At 47.0% G+C, this 12,737-nt stretch overlaps 1 protein-coding gene across 1 annotated transcript in view; it reads right to left on the bottom strand.

Annotated features, from left to right (window-relative positions):
- The window catches only part of LOC137438415 (pappalysin-1-like), a 173,759-nt gene that overhangs the window by 91,862 nt on the left and 69,160 nt on the right, over window positions 1–12,737 (bottom strand). Inside the window, exons 8-9 of the mRNA XM_078767041.1 lie at window positions 7,163–7,291; window positions 6,948–7,039 (exon numbers count right to left, since the gene is read on the bottom strand). Of these exons, the coding sequence (XP_078623167.1) occupies window positions 6,948–7,039; window positions 7,163–7,291 (221 nt within the window). The remainder of the gene's footprint in view (window positions 1–6,947; window positions 7,040–7,162; window positions 7,292–12,737) is intronic.

The following is a 12,737-nucleotide window of genomic DNA, read 5'->3' as shown; positions in this document are numbered from 1 at the left end:
ACTTTCAATTCTCAAACACACGGCATCATCTGATCTACCTGGTTTCCTTCTAACTTGGTGCTCCCCATCTTCCCTTTAAACTAAGCACATCCCACGTCATTAACATCCATTCTAACCTCTCTATGTCCCCGACTACCTGTCCAATGTCGCTACTTACCTCTACCGTTACCGATGGTCATCTCTAGGTCCCTATACAATATCCAAACCCTCCCTCGGCGAGCTTACACTGCCATAAACCCCATAGCTAGTTCTCATGTGCCCCGTTGTGAGGGATGGTGGATTTGCCATCCCTCCACATCGGACATCTCTCACTACCAATTTTGCCATCAAATTCCAACCAATCACAAATTCCTTATCCCTACCACATGTCCTTTCACTGGAGCCTCGGTGCGTCGTTACATCATTAAAACTCGGCTTCGCAAAGCCGAGCAATGAATTCGGGTGGTTTGGTCGCCTGCAGGTTGAATCCGTCCGGCATTCGGTTCAGGGGACGCGGTTTGGTCGGGCTGAGATTCCACGCACCATCTCGGCGCGGATACTTGCGGCCTCGGGCCCGATGGCTCAATCTCGCCCGGTCGGAACCCCGTCCCCGCCACCAGGGGGCACCGTCCGCTTCCTCCTACCCGCTCTTGAACGGGACCGGTCGCCTTGCCCGGCTAGGCCCGGACTCGACCGTGCGGGGCGGGGCCAGACCCGAATCGGCAACGACGCTTCGAAGAGAAGCGACGCGGCACTGATCCGCGCCGGGCCTCGTATCCAACAAAGCGCACCGCGCCCCGAGTGCTCACCTCGGCGCTCCGTCGCCCTAAACGCTGCTCCGGTCCACGTCGATGCCTTACTCGCATGCTCACACGCACAAGCGACCCTTTTCACACTCACCAAACCCGGCGTTCCAACGCCCACCCGTACATTCCACACATTCCGTCCATTTCACCACCGCACTCCCTGTTACACACCACACCTCTCGCGCACACTCGCCGTTCGCACACTTCCTTAACACACCTCGCGCACCATCTTGCGCACTCTCCCTCGGTACGTACTCCGTACCACTCATGGGGGTGCACTCTTGCATCCACCCACTCACGCGCTTCAATGGGCTCTCCCACACCCGTGCCACAACCAACTCAGGTGTGCTTTCTCGCACACTCTCGCCGTCCATTCCAGGTGTGCATTCTCACACCGCTCCTCCACCAACTGACTCTCCGGGTCACTCTCACCATCGCACGTACACTCCGTATCGCTCTCACTCTCTGTGTCACACTCCGACGTGCATTCTCGCTCGCACTCGGTTTCACACTCGCACTCTGTCGTGCATCCATTCTCCGACGCACACTCTTTCCTCACAAGTGCGCCATTTCCACTCACACCACTCACAGGGGACCCTTCACCAACGCCCGGATGCTTTCACGATCCCAAGCGCGCGAAAATTATTTTGTCGCCAAACATCCTTCTACAAATTCTTCCGCACAATATACAGCACGACTCACCTGGGTGCTTCTTCTTCTTCGCTCCAACACCTGCAAACTTTCATTTGGGTTAATAAGCACAGCATCGTGATGTGAGCACGGACTTTGCACGTATTCCATTTCTCCCTCCAATTCCCGGGCTACCTCCGTCGTCTTTTCAATTTCAACTATACCCACCACTACTTTTCCTTTATTCACCTCGACGACCGCTGGCCGTATTAAAATTCCCTCTACTTCAGCAGTCGCCGGCTTTTCCATACCCCGGGTCGCGATCTCTATACCCGTCATTTTACCCGCGCTTTCCTCCGCCTCGCTCAATCAGCGCTTCTCAACCTGCGTTACCTCATCGTGCACCCATGTGCCCCTCCCGCTCAACCTGCGGTCAACCTCCCTCTCGGCTTCCCTCACCTCATATGCGGCTCTGTCCCTCGCCAGTCCCTCAGTTATTTCTTTAATTTGGTTTCCCAATTGCTTTTCCTGAGCCCTCGCTTCTTCCTTTTGGGTGTCTATTTTACTTTCTAATCGCTCACCCATCTTTAGCATGAGGGCCTCCATTTGCACCATGAAGAGGTTCAAATTCATTGGTGGCGCGGGCTCAGCTGCCGCAACCACGTGCGACCCGCCATTTTGTGCGCCTCCAACCTCGTGCGCGGCGTCGCCATTTTGTGCGCTTGAAACCTCTGCAACCACATCCTCATTGCTCTCCTCTCTCTCCCCCATATACCTTTCCCTGGGGTCCTGGGTCGACTCTAAACCCTCTAATTCTCCCACCGGCATCCGGTCGCCGTGACTATCCATGGCACGATTTTAAAATTTAGTGGAGTTATAAAATAAAATTTTGGGCCACTCGTAATTTTGAGTGCGCTAAGCGCACTTCAGGTCCGAATCTCGCTCCTGACACCAATTGTTACGGATCTCAACGTCGGCCTTTTTTCCCCTTAAGAAGGGGGGATTAATCCCCTTGTCTGTGACTGACCGACGTGAGTCCTGAAGCTGCTCAGCTCCCTCCAGGGAGGCAGGTGAGCAACCTCGTTCGCGACCACGGACAAGATGTTAATTGCCGAGCGGATTAGCAGCCGCGCACGAACCATTAGCAAGTAACTAGACCCGATTCTGAAACGTTGGCCAAATCGTGCCACAGGTATCCAATGGGGAAATCACAAAAACGAAACGGATGTAAAGGAAAGAAGGCAAGGTAGGAAGAACAAATATAATTTATTACTACTATTTACAAGTCAAAAGAACCAAGGAAAAGGAAAGATACGAAAATAAAGACAGAAGGATGGAAGGATCAGAAGACAGTGCAATACTAACTTATCTAAACAGGCTTAACTTATACCCCAGGACAATGAACACAGAAGACGGACGACAGACTTACACAAATGGGGAATGAAGCCAGGAACGAATGGCTGGAAGGGGAGGAAGGTTCAGTTGGAGCTTGCTCCCACACGGGACGTCGGGCTCGACCTCGATGGCCACCGATCCCACAGCAATCTGGTTCCCGCTTAGCAGCGGGTCGAAGCTGCGTGTCACAGGGGGGCCGGACTACGGTGGTCTCAAAGCTGCGGTTTGTTCACTCAACTCTCTCAGTGCTCACTCCTCCACTGAACTGAACTCTGCTGCTCCTCCTCCACTGAACTCTTCAACTTCCAACCCGGTGGACTGCGGTGGGAGGCTCCAGGTGACGGGTTTTATAGCGCCACACCCTGGAACGTTTGTAAAACTGCCCGATCGTTCTCTCTCCGCCCTCTCAAGCCAAACCCCTCGTGCTTGGTTGGTTGATCGGCAAGGGCTCACTCCTCCTTCCTATGACGAGGTGGAGACATGCCTTTCTTCTCCGAGTTAGAGCACGTGCTCAATGGAGGGCGAATGCAGTTGGCAATGCGAATCGCGATGGTGATGCCAATAACCCCATCCAAAGTTACTGGCATTTTGAAGATGCCATGGGGGCGTCGGAGGGATCCTATCTTATGTCATCTGATGCAATGCAGAGTCAACTAATGGGAAACAGAGCCTTAAACTACATAGAATAAGGAAATAACTATTTAGAAGGGTATATGGTGGCCTACGTGCATGTATATGGACTAACTAAGAGGACAATCTTTGACCTTTACACTACGGAGGTATTTACAAGGAATCATTACACTTACACAGGGTGATATTTACAACAATTACACAGGATTCTCAAATCCGCAACAATATATATCAGAATCTATACTTTCAGTTCTCCAACATAATGAGCGCCGTGAATGTCAAATCCGCGAATATTGGAGCATTGTTTCAAAGGGAAAAGGGGTATCGGTTCATAAGGGAAAATTTTAAAATTTAACGAACACGATTCCACATCATTACAATTTCATTGAAATTGCTTACAAATATAAATAAAAACACTGTGAACCTTTCCTAAAGGTTAGCTCACTGTTTGGGCGTGAGTATCGTTACTTTATTGAAAACGATCCGTTTGTTTCGCTTCAATCTTGCATGATTCCCAAATTGCGTCTTGATCCCAGAAATAGCTGCCATTTTAACTGTTCGTAATTTAACCTTGAAGGATGATACCGGTATTCTCTATATTATCTTACACATCTATACGTTGAGCTTAAATTGCGTACTTTTAAACATCCTGGTATCACAGTCCTTATGTTAGAATTTCATTTTATTTTTGATCCAAAAAATGAAATTGTATTTTTACATGTCATGCCATGAATTCCAGCATCGCTGATGGGCGCAAGATTTACGTCATGGATATCTTTCGGTATCATCAGCGAAACAGTCAACTTAAAATGCAAACTTGCATGGCATCTTGTGCATGGTTCAACATCACGTAATCTTACAATAATTCACCAAATGTCCGTCCGTCTGTCTGTCTGTCTGTCTATCTGTCTGTCCTTCCGTACGTTCGAAGGTACCGCAAAAAACGGCTGAACCGATCGCAACGATATTTTGGGTGGGTAATCCTGGGACCCCCTGGAGTAAAATAGGCTATATGGTGTTTCCAATTTCAGCTTTGGCCTCCAGCATTTTCAGGTTTGGTCTCCCACATAACGTTATTTTCCTGGGTGTCGCACAAATGGCTGCACTGATCACTGCACGGCTGCGCTGCATGGCTGCACCGGTCGGACTCGGTGAGCAAAGACCTTTTATAAGGACATGGGTTGAATCCCTGCTGGAGAGAATGCCAACCCCGTTCCCCGCCATCACGGCCATCTCTCCAACTCACAATCCCATGAGATATGTGGAAAGGACGACCCAAAACCAATTATCTTCTTTTTGATTCGTATATAAACATCATTAAAAGTAAATAATGACCTCTGCCAAAGTTCAAACGACGTGAGTTTAATCTCTACATGAGATAATTCCACATAGCTATTTGAGCGGTGTATAAGCTAACAGATCGCTGTCTCCATCGATCTTGCTGAGGCCGTAAAACTTATTGGCTCAAAATCCTTTTAACTGTTGACTTGGTAGTTTTTACAATGAAGGAAACATTAACAATGTTGTTAAAAGTTTATTTTGTGATTAATTTGTGATTGGAGTTATGCTGTTTGGAATGAAAAAAGAGATATCGAGTTCAAGTGAATGACGACATGCCGTGATGGTTTCTACTTTCTGAGCATGAACTTTGCGGATCGCCATATGCAGATTCGCCATGGACCCACGATCGATGTTTCTATATGTGAACGTACCCGTTTGTTTGCAAACGGGTACGTTTTTCATGGATGTCCTTCACGAACTTGCTGTCCATGTCTGACGTGTGACTGAGGGTGATACAGGAATGTGGAATTTATTGTTTCATGCTTTAGCATTCGCCGTTTCTGCATTGTCTGCTTGCTTCTGGCCTCCCACCCATGCGTAGCATGGGTATCTCACTAGTATATACAATACTGGGAAGAAAGGTGAAGCAATATGCTTCATTCACACAACACAACACTTCATAATTACATCAAATTGGGCTACCTAAACAAACAAAAACTAAAAACAGGAAAAGACATCTCTAAATCGATTTCAGCTTCCCTGGTGCTCCTAAAACATCAGCTGTATTAGATGGGCATAACAATGCAGAAGTCCACACATTCACATGCGCAATCAAACCCAAACATACATCTTTTCATAATTTATGTTAAACACTGAGATTATATATCGTTATGTCGTTTTATTTTAACACAGGCATTGAGATGTTGCAATTAACATTATCTTTAGAAATACAATGTACTGCATAGAGTCAAACAAAGGATAAGAAAACTATATAGAGGTAGAATGTACCATGTGTAGATTTTCTGGCAACAATAAAAAAAAAAGAGGTATATAAAAACAACAGATGAGTCAGACACACAAATAAACTGCTTTTCTTTTTATCAAAAACCCAAATCAAACTGCATCATCAGCTGTGTATGTTATTCCATAATCGAGGTTTTCACACTATCAACACCAACGAGAGGCACTCAACACTAATTGTACAACCTTTTTAACATTCAAGAAGTCAACCAACAAAATGATCTGTCATTGAAATGCATAGAGACCACCTTTAGAGGACATTTTCCCCCGCAGAGCAGGGGTTGACCTTGTTCGGGCACCGTGGTCCCCTTTCTGAAGCAATGTTTTATGGCCGGATGCCCTTCCTGCCGCCAACCCTGTTAGTCGCCTCTTGCGACACACAGGGAATTACCAGTGAACTGGTACTCAATTTGCCGACCTCAGAAGGATGACAGGCTGAGTCAACCCCCCTGTCGTTAATTCAGCGATCAACCGGGATTCGAACCCAGGATCCAAGGATCCCAAGCCAGCACCCTAACCGCTAAGCCAACACCAGGCTTTATTGAAATGCATAGCAGAAAAGCAATTTAATAAAACTGCATCAGGCATGGCTAACTTGCTCCAACCTATTGTACAGTTCTGTCAATGGCCGAGTGGTGATGCTCAAATCTGAGGACCTCGTGAACCAAGCTACACAAAGAAAACAAGAGAATAATAGATTCCTAAAAGGATTTGTGCTTCAAAGATGGCAAGACAGGGCACCTTCAATGTACATGTCAGAAAAGCCCCATGGTAACAAAACCCTTGGAGGATGTCATGCAATAGAGACGGTGGTATGTAGTTATTTATGTCAGCCGTGTGGCCTATCTCCCACTCGATTATAATTGGGTTCCAGAGTGACTCTCAGGGCACTCTGCTTGATGAGAAGCATTACGTAACGGCATTCACCCATCGGCAGAGGGATTAGGTATTGTTGAATTGCCTTCTTCCTCCTCTTGTCTCCTATAGACATTGTCTGCATTTACACCATCTATATGTTGCACTCAGACTATTTTCAGGCTAAAATTCCACCAAATGCTTATTGAAATGAGCACTAGCAAAGTAATTAAGGTCGTTATTTGTTATTTATCATATACTGATTATGCTGAGGTCAAAATTCAGGAAACACCACAATCACATGAAAGACACTGATGATGCCATTACTCACAATTATTTGCAAGGCCTTACCCCGACAATGAAAGTGTTTCTCCATCATGCAAACGTGTGAACATCCATCACCATCTGATATATTTCCATCATCACACTCTTCATTGTTGACACTGAAATCCACGCAATTATTTTAAAATAGCATGCCTCTTCTTCTTCCGTGAACTGTTATTGCTTCTTTTATTAGCTGACATTTCCCTCTAACTCCTCAGAACCCGTAACTTAAGGCAACTCACCTATGGACAGAACCATCACCGCAGTACGGAGAGTTAAAGCGATGCGTCAGACTTGGAGTAAACTGGGACACCCCCGTCAACGTTACTCCTCTCACACGGTAAATGTAAACCTCACCAGCTTTTACTTCCCTGGAACATGGAGCACACAAAACAATAAAACAATAAATTAATAGCAAAAATGGTGTCCGTAAAATGATTCATTACATTTTTTACTGCAAATGGAAATACTTGTTTGACTGATGCAGACCTGGTCTTGGCCAATGAGCTTAAAAGAATGATTAAAAAAAATAAAAATAAAATAAAAAATGATTGGAGGATGTTCTTAAAATGTTGTTTATTAAACATCTTAAACATCTTAAAAGATGTTCTTCTCAACTTCTTAAAAGAATGATTGCTGGCGTGAAAATTCCAGCATTACAGTGATGAGAAGAGTAGTCGGCTTAACCACAAATAAATTAGCACTTGAGTAAATGGGCACCAGTATAGAATGACTCACTTCCTCGTGAGTGTAGGATAATGGATAAACCCTTCACTTCCGTTTCCGGTCTTGCTGGCGAGGGTTCGTTTATTCGCTGCTCTGCACGCTCTCCATCGAAATCGAAGTGAAGTAATTGTTCCCATTTGTATTTTCGTTATAACTGTATTTATTTTATGGTGTATGTACGTATATTGTCCCGACGAAGATTTTCGGTGCAAATCTTTCATACCTGTATTGAAAATCGTGTTAATTCGTGTCGTCTTGAGGCCTTGTACAGTGTACACTGTACAACCTTGAGGCTTCGTTTTTCTCTCAGCGGTCCGTCGTTTGTGAAACCAATAACTTTCGTTCTCTGTTTTCGCAGTCTCTTCACCCCATAGCCTACTTCCTTATGTAAATCTCAACTCAAAAAAACAAAAAAAATAAGACATTACCTTCTCTGTGCTCATTCGTTTACTCATTCTTATTCGTTCGTTCGTTCGTTCGTTCTTCGACCACGTGTTTCTCCCCCATTTCCGCAGATAGATTGTCAAATTTCAACTCGTTATTTTATCGTCCATGCGTTATTGTTTGATTATAGTTAGTTTTGGTTTGAATTTCCTGTAACTCCATGGAATACTGTTCCCCCCTCTGGGCTGGTGCTCCTGCCTCACACCTTGCTCGGCTTCACGCTGTTGAGGCCAAAGCTTTCAGAATCATTGGAATCTCCTGCGATGTAGTCAACGCCGAGGGCCTTTCACTCACTCACCGCAGGCAGGTTGGTGGTCTTTCTGTCTTCTACCGACTCCTCTCCGGCCTTGCTCCCCCAGCTCTCTCTGTGCTCTGTCCCCCCAATATTCCTTCAGGTCACACAAGATCTGCCTGCAACCCTCTTCTGGTTAAACTGCCAAAGTCTAGGCTCTCTGCTCACCTTCACTCTTTCATTCCCCTTTTCTCCCGCCTCTGGAACAAACTCCCCCACTCCCTTCAATCCCACTCCTCCCTCCAGGTCTTTAAAACAGCTGTTCACCACCATATCTTATCTTCCCCCATCGAAAACCTTGATCTTTTCTACCCCCGGTAATTTCACCCCAGAGTCCTTGCAGTGTTCATATGTTTTAATCCTCTCCCACCTCCCCCCAAGTCCTCCCGATGTCCCTGCTCTCAAATGTTGTGTTTGTGTCCTTCCCCCTCTCTTTTGTGTCCTTCCCCCTCTCTCCCCATCTTGTCTACCGCTCCCCTTGTTTTTTGTGTTTTGTGTGTCGGTTTGTCTTTTTGTGTGATTAATGTTAGCTCTTTCACGAGCCTCGATCTTGTATACAACAAAAAAAAAAAAAAAAAAAAAAAAAACTCGTAATTAATTAATCGTGTTCTGCTCCTCGTGTGTGGCCTTGTAGTTGTACCCCCGTCGGTGTTTTGTTAACTTAAGCGTGTTTTGCTTGGCTCTTAGTTTTTTCCCTTCTACCCCGAACATAATACTCTGTCTAACGTTCTAAATCCCCACCCCCCCCCCCCCAAAAAACAAACAAACAAAAAAACAAAAAACAAAACCAAAAACATTTATTTTCCTTTCTCCACGTGTACTGTTGTCTCATCCTGTATTTTCTGTCCAGGTGTGCTGTTTGCCCCGCCCCCATTATCTCCTTGCCATCCACCGTTTGCCCTGTTCACGTGACTCGTGGTGGTCCCTCTCGGCTCTCCCCCCGTTGGTATTTTGTGCATAGAAGATTGTTCACAGTTCTGTTTAAATATTATTTAAATATGTTTAACCTTTCCCCTTCTGTGTTTTATTCAGTGGTATATCACAACACGCTGTTTTTCTTCCTATTTAAAAGGCTTTTCTCAATTTCCTCTCCAACTCACTCCACTTCAAAAAAAAGAAATTCAATATCTTATACGTCTCCCTCACTACATGGTCTAAATTCACATTCATTCCATCCCTCCTCCATCGTTCTGAATCGGATTGCTAACTTGAAAATCACAACAAACCCAATTTGTTATCAATGTTCGTCTTTCATTAATCATCCACTTTCTAAACTCCCCTCTTGCCCCTCCCATCCAAATCCCCCCCCTTGCACCTACACTCCTAAACTCCCCCCTTGCCCCTCCACTCCTGAACTCCCCCCTTGCCCTTCCCCTCCTAAACTCCCCCCTTGCCCCTCCCCTCCAAATCCCCCCCTTGCCCCTCCACTCCTGAACTCCTCCCTTGCCCTTCCCCTCCTAAACTCCCCCCTTGCCCCTCCCCTCCAAATCCCCCCCCTTGCCCCTACACTCCTAAACTCCCCCCTTGTCCCTCCACTTCTAAACTTCCCCCTTGCCCCTTCCCTCCAAAACAACCCCCTTGCGCCTCCCCTCCTAAACTCCCTCCTCACTCCTCCCCTTCAAAACAACCCCCCCAACCCCTCCCATTCAATTCTCCCCCCATACCATTCCTCTCCAATTCTCCCTCCTCCCCCCTCCTCCTCCAAGCTGCCTCCTCCCCACTTCGTCTCCCTTCTATCTCATACCTCCACCCCCCCCCAAACCTTCTACTTTCCTCTGCCCCCCCTCAAACAACCCCTCACTGTGCCTCATCCCTTCACCATCAAACCTTTCATCCTCCTCATCCTTCCCTTTCTTGGAACTCTTCTGCAATATCTGACACACTATCAACTGCTCTCCCTACATCCCCCTCTCATCCTTCATCTTACCCCACTCCTCCCCTCCCCTGTCCTGTACCTGATGCTCCCCCTCTCTCTTCATTAACGGTATGAACCTCAAGCATCCGGGGCCTTCGCTCAAACCTGACTGATCTCTCCATACAGGTTGCTTCTGACAATCCAGACTTGATCTGCTTAACAGAGACTTTCCTCCCTCAAGATGTCTCTGATTCCTTAATATCTCTTCCTGGTTACTCCCTCCTCCGGTATGATAGACCTGAGCCCCGGCCTGGTGGTGGGGTGGCTATCTTTATCAAAAACTCTCTTCCTCACTCTCCTTGCACTGCCCTCTTTCCTCCTCACCCCCAGGAGTACCTCTGGCTACGGCTCCCTCTCCGCTCCCACCTTTTGTTCATATGTGTTCTGTACCGTCCCCCAAACAGTGATGACTCCATCTACATTTCACTGTCTGACAACATGGACCAACTTCTATCCACTCATCCAAACTCTCTCTTCCTCATATGTGGTGACTTCAACTGTCATCATGCCACCTGGTTGGGTGTGGGTTCCTCTCTCACCAGTCATGGCACCTCAGCAAAGGACTTCTGTGACTCACTGGGATTGACACAATCTGTCAATTTCCCGACCCGGATCTCAGCCAATGGAGTATCTTCTCTTCTAGACTTGGTTATGACAAACTTCCCTGCTAATGTCTGCTGCTCTTCTTCTGCTCCAATCGGTTCTTCTGGTCATGTGCTTGTCAAAGTGGACATCTCTCTGGCCATTCTCAGAGAGCCTCCTCAGCGTCGACGAGTCTGGCATTTCACTCAGGCCGACTGGGACGGTCTTCAAGCAGCCATCAATCGTCTGGATTGGTCTCCCATCTCCACTGCCTCTGATATCAATTCTTCCTGGGAATTCTTCCAAAGCAAACTGATCTCTCTCATGCACAGATTTATCCCATCTCGCCTTCAGTTGTCTTACCCTTCCTCCCGTCCATGGTACACTGAATCTTGTGGGGAGGCAGTTGCCCTGAAACAACTTGCCTTTGCCTCTTGGAAGGCTAATCCAACTGAAGGCAATCTCAGTTCCTTCCACCAAGCTCGGAACAAGTGTGTGTCTACCCTCAGGAGTGCCAGGAAGCACTATCTCTCCTCACTCAAGAATGAACTCTCAAACCTGTCTCCTTCCTCCAAATCCTGGTGGTGTCTGGTCAAATCCGTTTCTGGTGTTTGTTCCCCCTCCATCCCCTCCCTTACCTCAAATGACCACACAGTTGACATCGCACGTGACAAAGCCGAATGCCTCAACTCTGTGTTTGCCTCAAAATCCTTAGTCCCAAACCCATCTCTCTCTGTTCCCACCTTTCCCAGTCGAATCCAACTGCTCCTGAACTCTGTGTCCTTCTCTCCTGACAAGGTGGAGGAGTTTTTGTCAAACCTCGACTCTGATTCTGCAACTGGACCAGACGGCATCAGCCCACGGGTCCTAAAATCCTGCTCTGCCGCTCTATCTCACCCTCTCTCTGTTCTTTTCACCCTATCTTTTGCTCAAGGTCATCTGCCAGCATCCTGGAAATCAGCTAACATTACCGCTTTACACAAAAAAGGTGCAAAAACAGATCCTTGCAACTACAGACCAATCAGCCTGCTCACAATTATCAGCAAAGTCATGGAATCCATCATTGCTTCGGATATGAAATCTTTCCTCTTCTCCAATGGCTTGATCTCTGATCATCAATTTGGTTTCAGACCAGGTCACTCTACTCTGGACATGCTGCTTCTGCTGTCTCAACAATGGATGGAGGTCCTCAATGCCAAACAGGAAATCAGAGCTGTCTCCCTTGACATATCACGTGCCTTTGATACGGTCTGGCACCCAGCTCTGCTCACCAAACTCTCCTCCTATGGTATCCATGGAAATCTCCATGCATGGCTTGCGGACTTCCTCTCTGGTCGTAGTCAACGTGTGGCCCTGAATGGATTTCTCTCATCTCCCCTTCCTGTTCAGGCTGGAGTTCCCCAAGGCAGTGTGCTGGGCCCTGTGCTTTTTCTGGTCTTTATCAATGATCTCTCCGACTCTCTGGAAAATCGTCTCTATCTCTTTGCTGATGACTCCACTCTCTGCCGCTCCATTCCTCTTCCCTCAGATCGGCAGTCTGCAGCCTCCTCACTCTCTGAAGACCTGGACAAAATCACAGACTGGTCAAACAAGTGGAACATGTCTTTCAATCCTGACAAATCTCACTCTCTTACTATGTCTCTCCGAAAAGATCGACTGGACAACCCTCCCATCTACTTTCTCAACAATCCTCTCCAATAAGTTCTGTCGCTCAAGCTTTTGGGTCTCACTATCTGCCATGATCTTTCTTGGGAAAACCACATTTCCAAGCTGGCCTCCAAAGCCAGTCGCCGACTGGGCATCCTCCGTCGTGCGAAGTCCTTCCTCGGCACACCTGAGCTCCTCACCACATACAAGG

The sequence above is a fragment of the Myxine glutinosa genome, chromosome 13 (genome assembly GCF_964187855.1).
Source record: "Myxine glutinosa chromosome 13, kmMyxGlut1.1, whole genome shotgun sequence".
Lineage (NCBI taxonomy): Eukaryota > Metazoa > Chordata > Myxini > Myxiniformes > Myxinidae > Myxine > Myxine glutinosa.
Note: the sequence above shows the minus strand (reverse complement) of the source record. Positions and strands in the feature narration are given on the sequence as shown.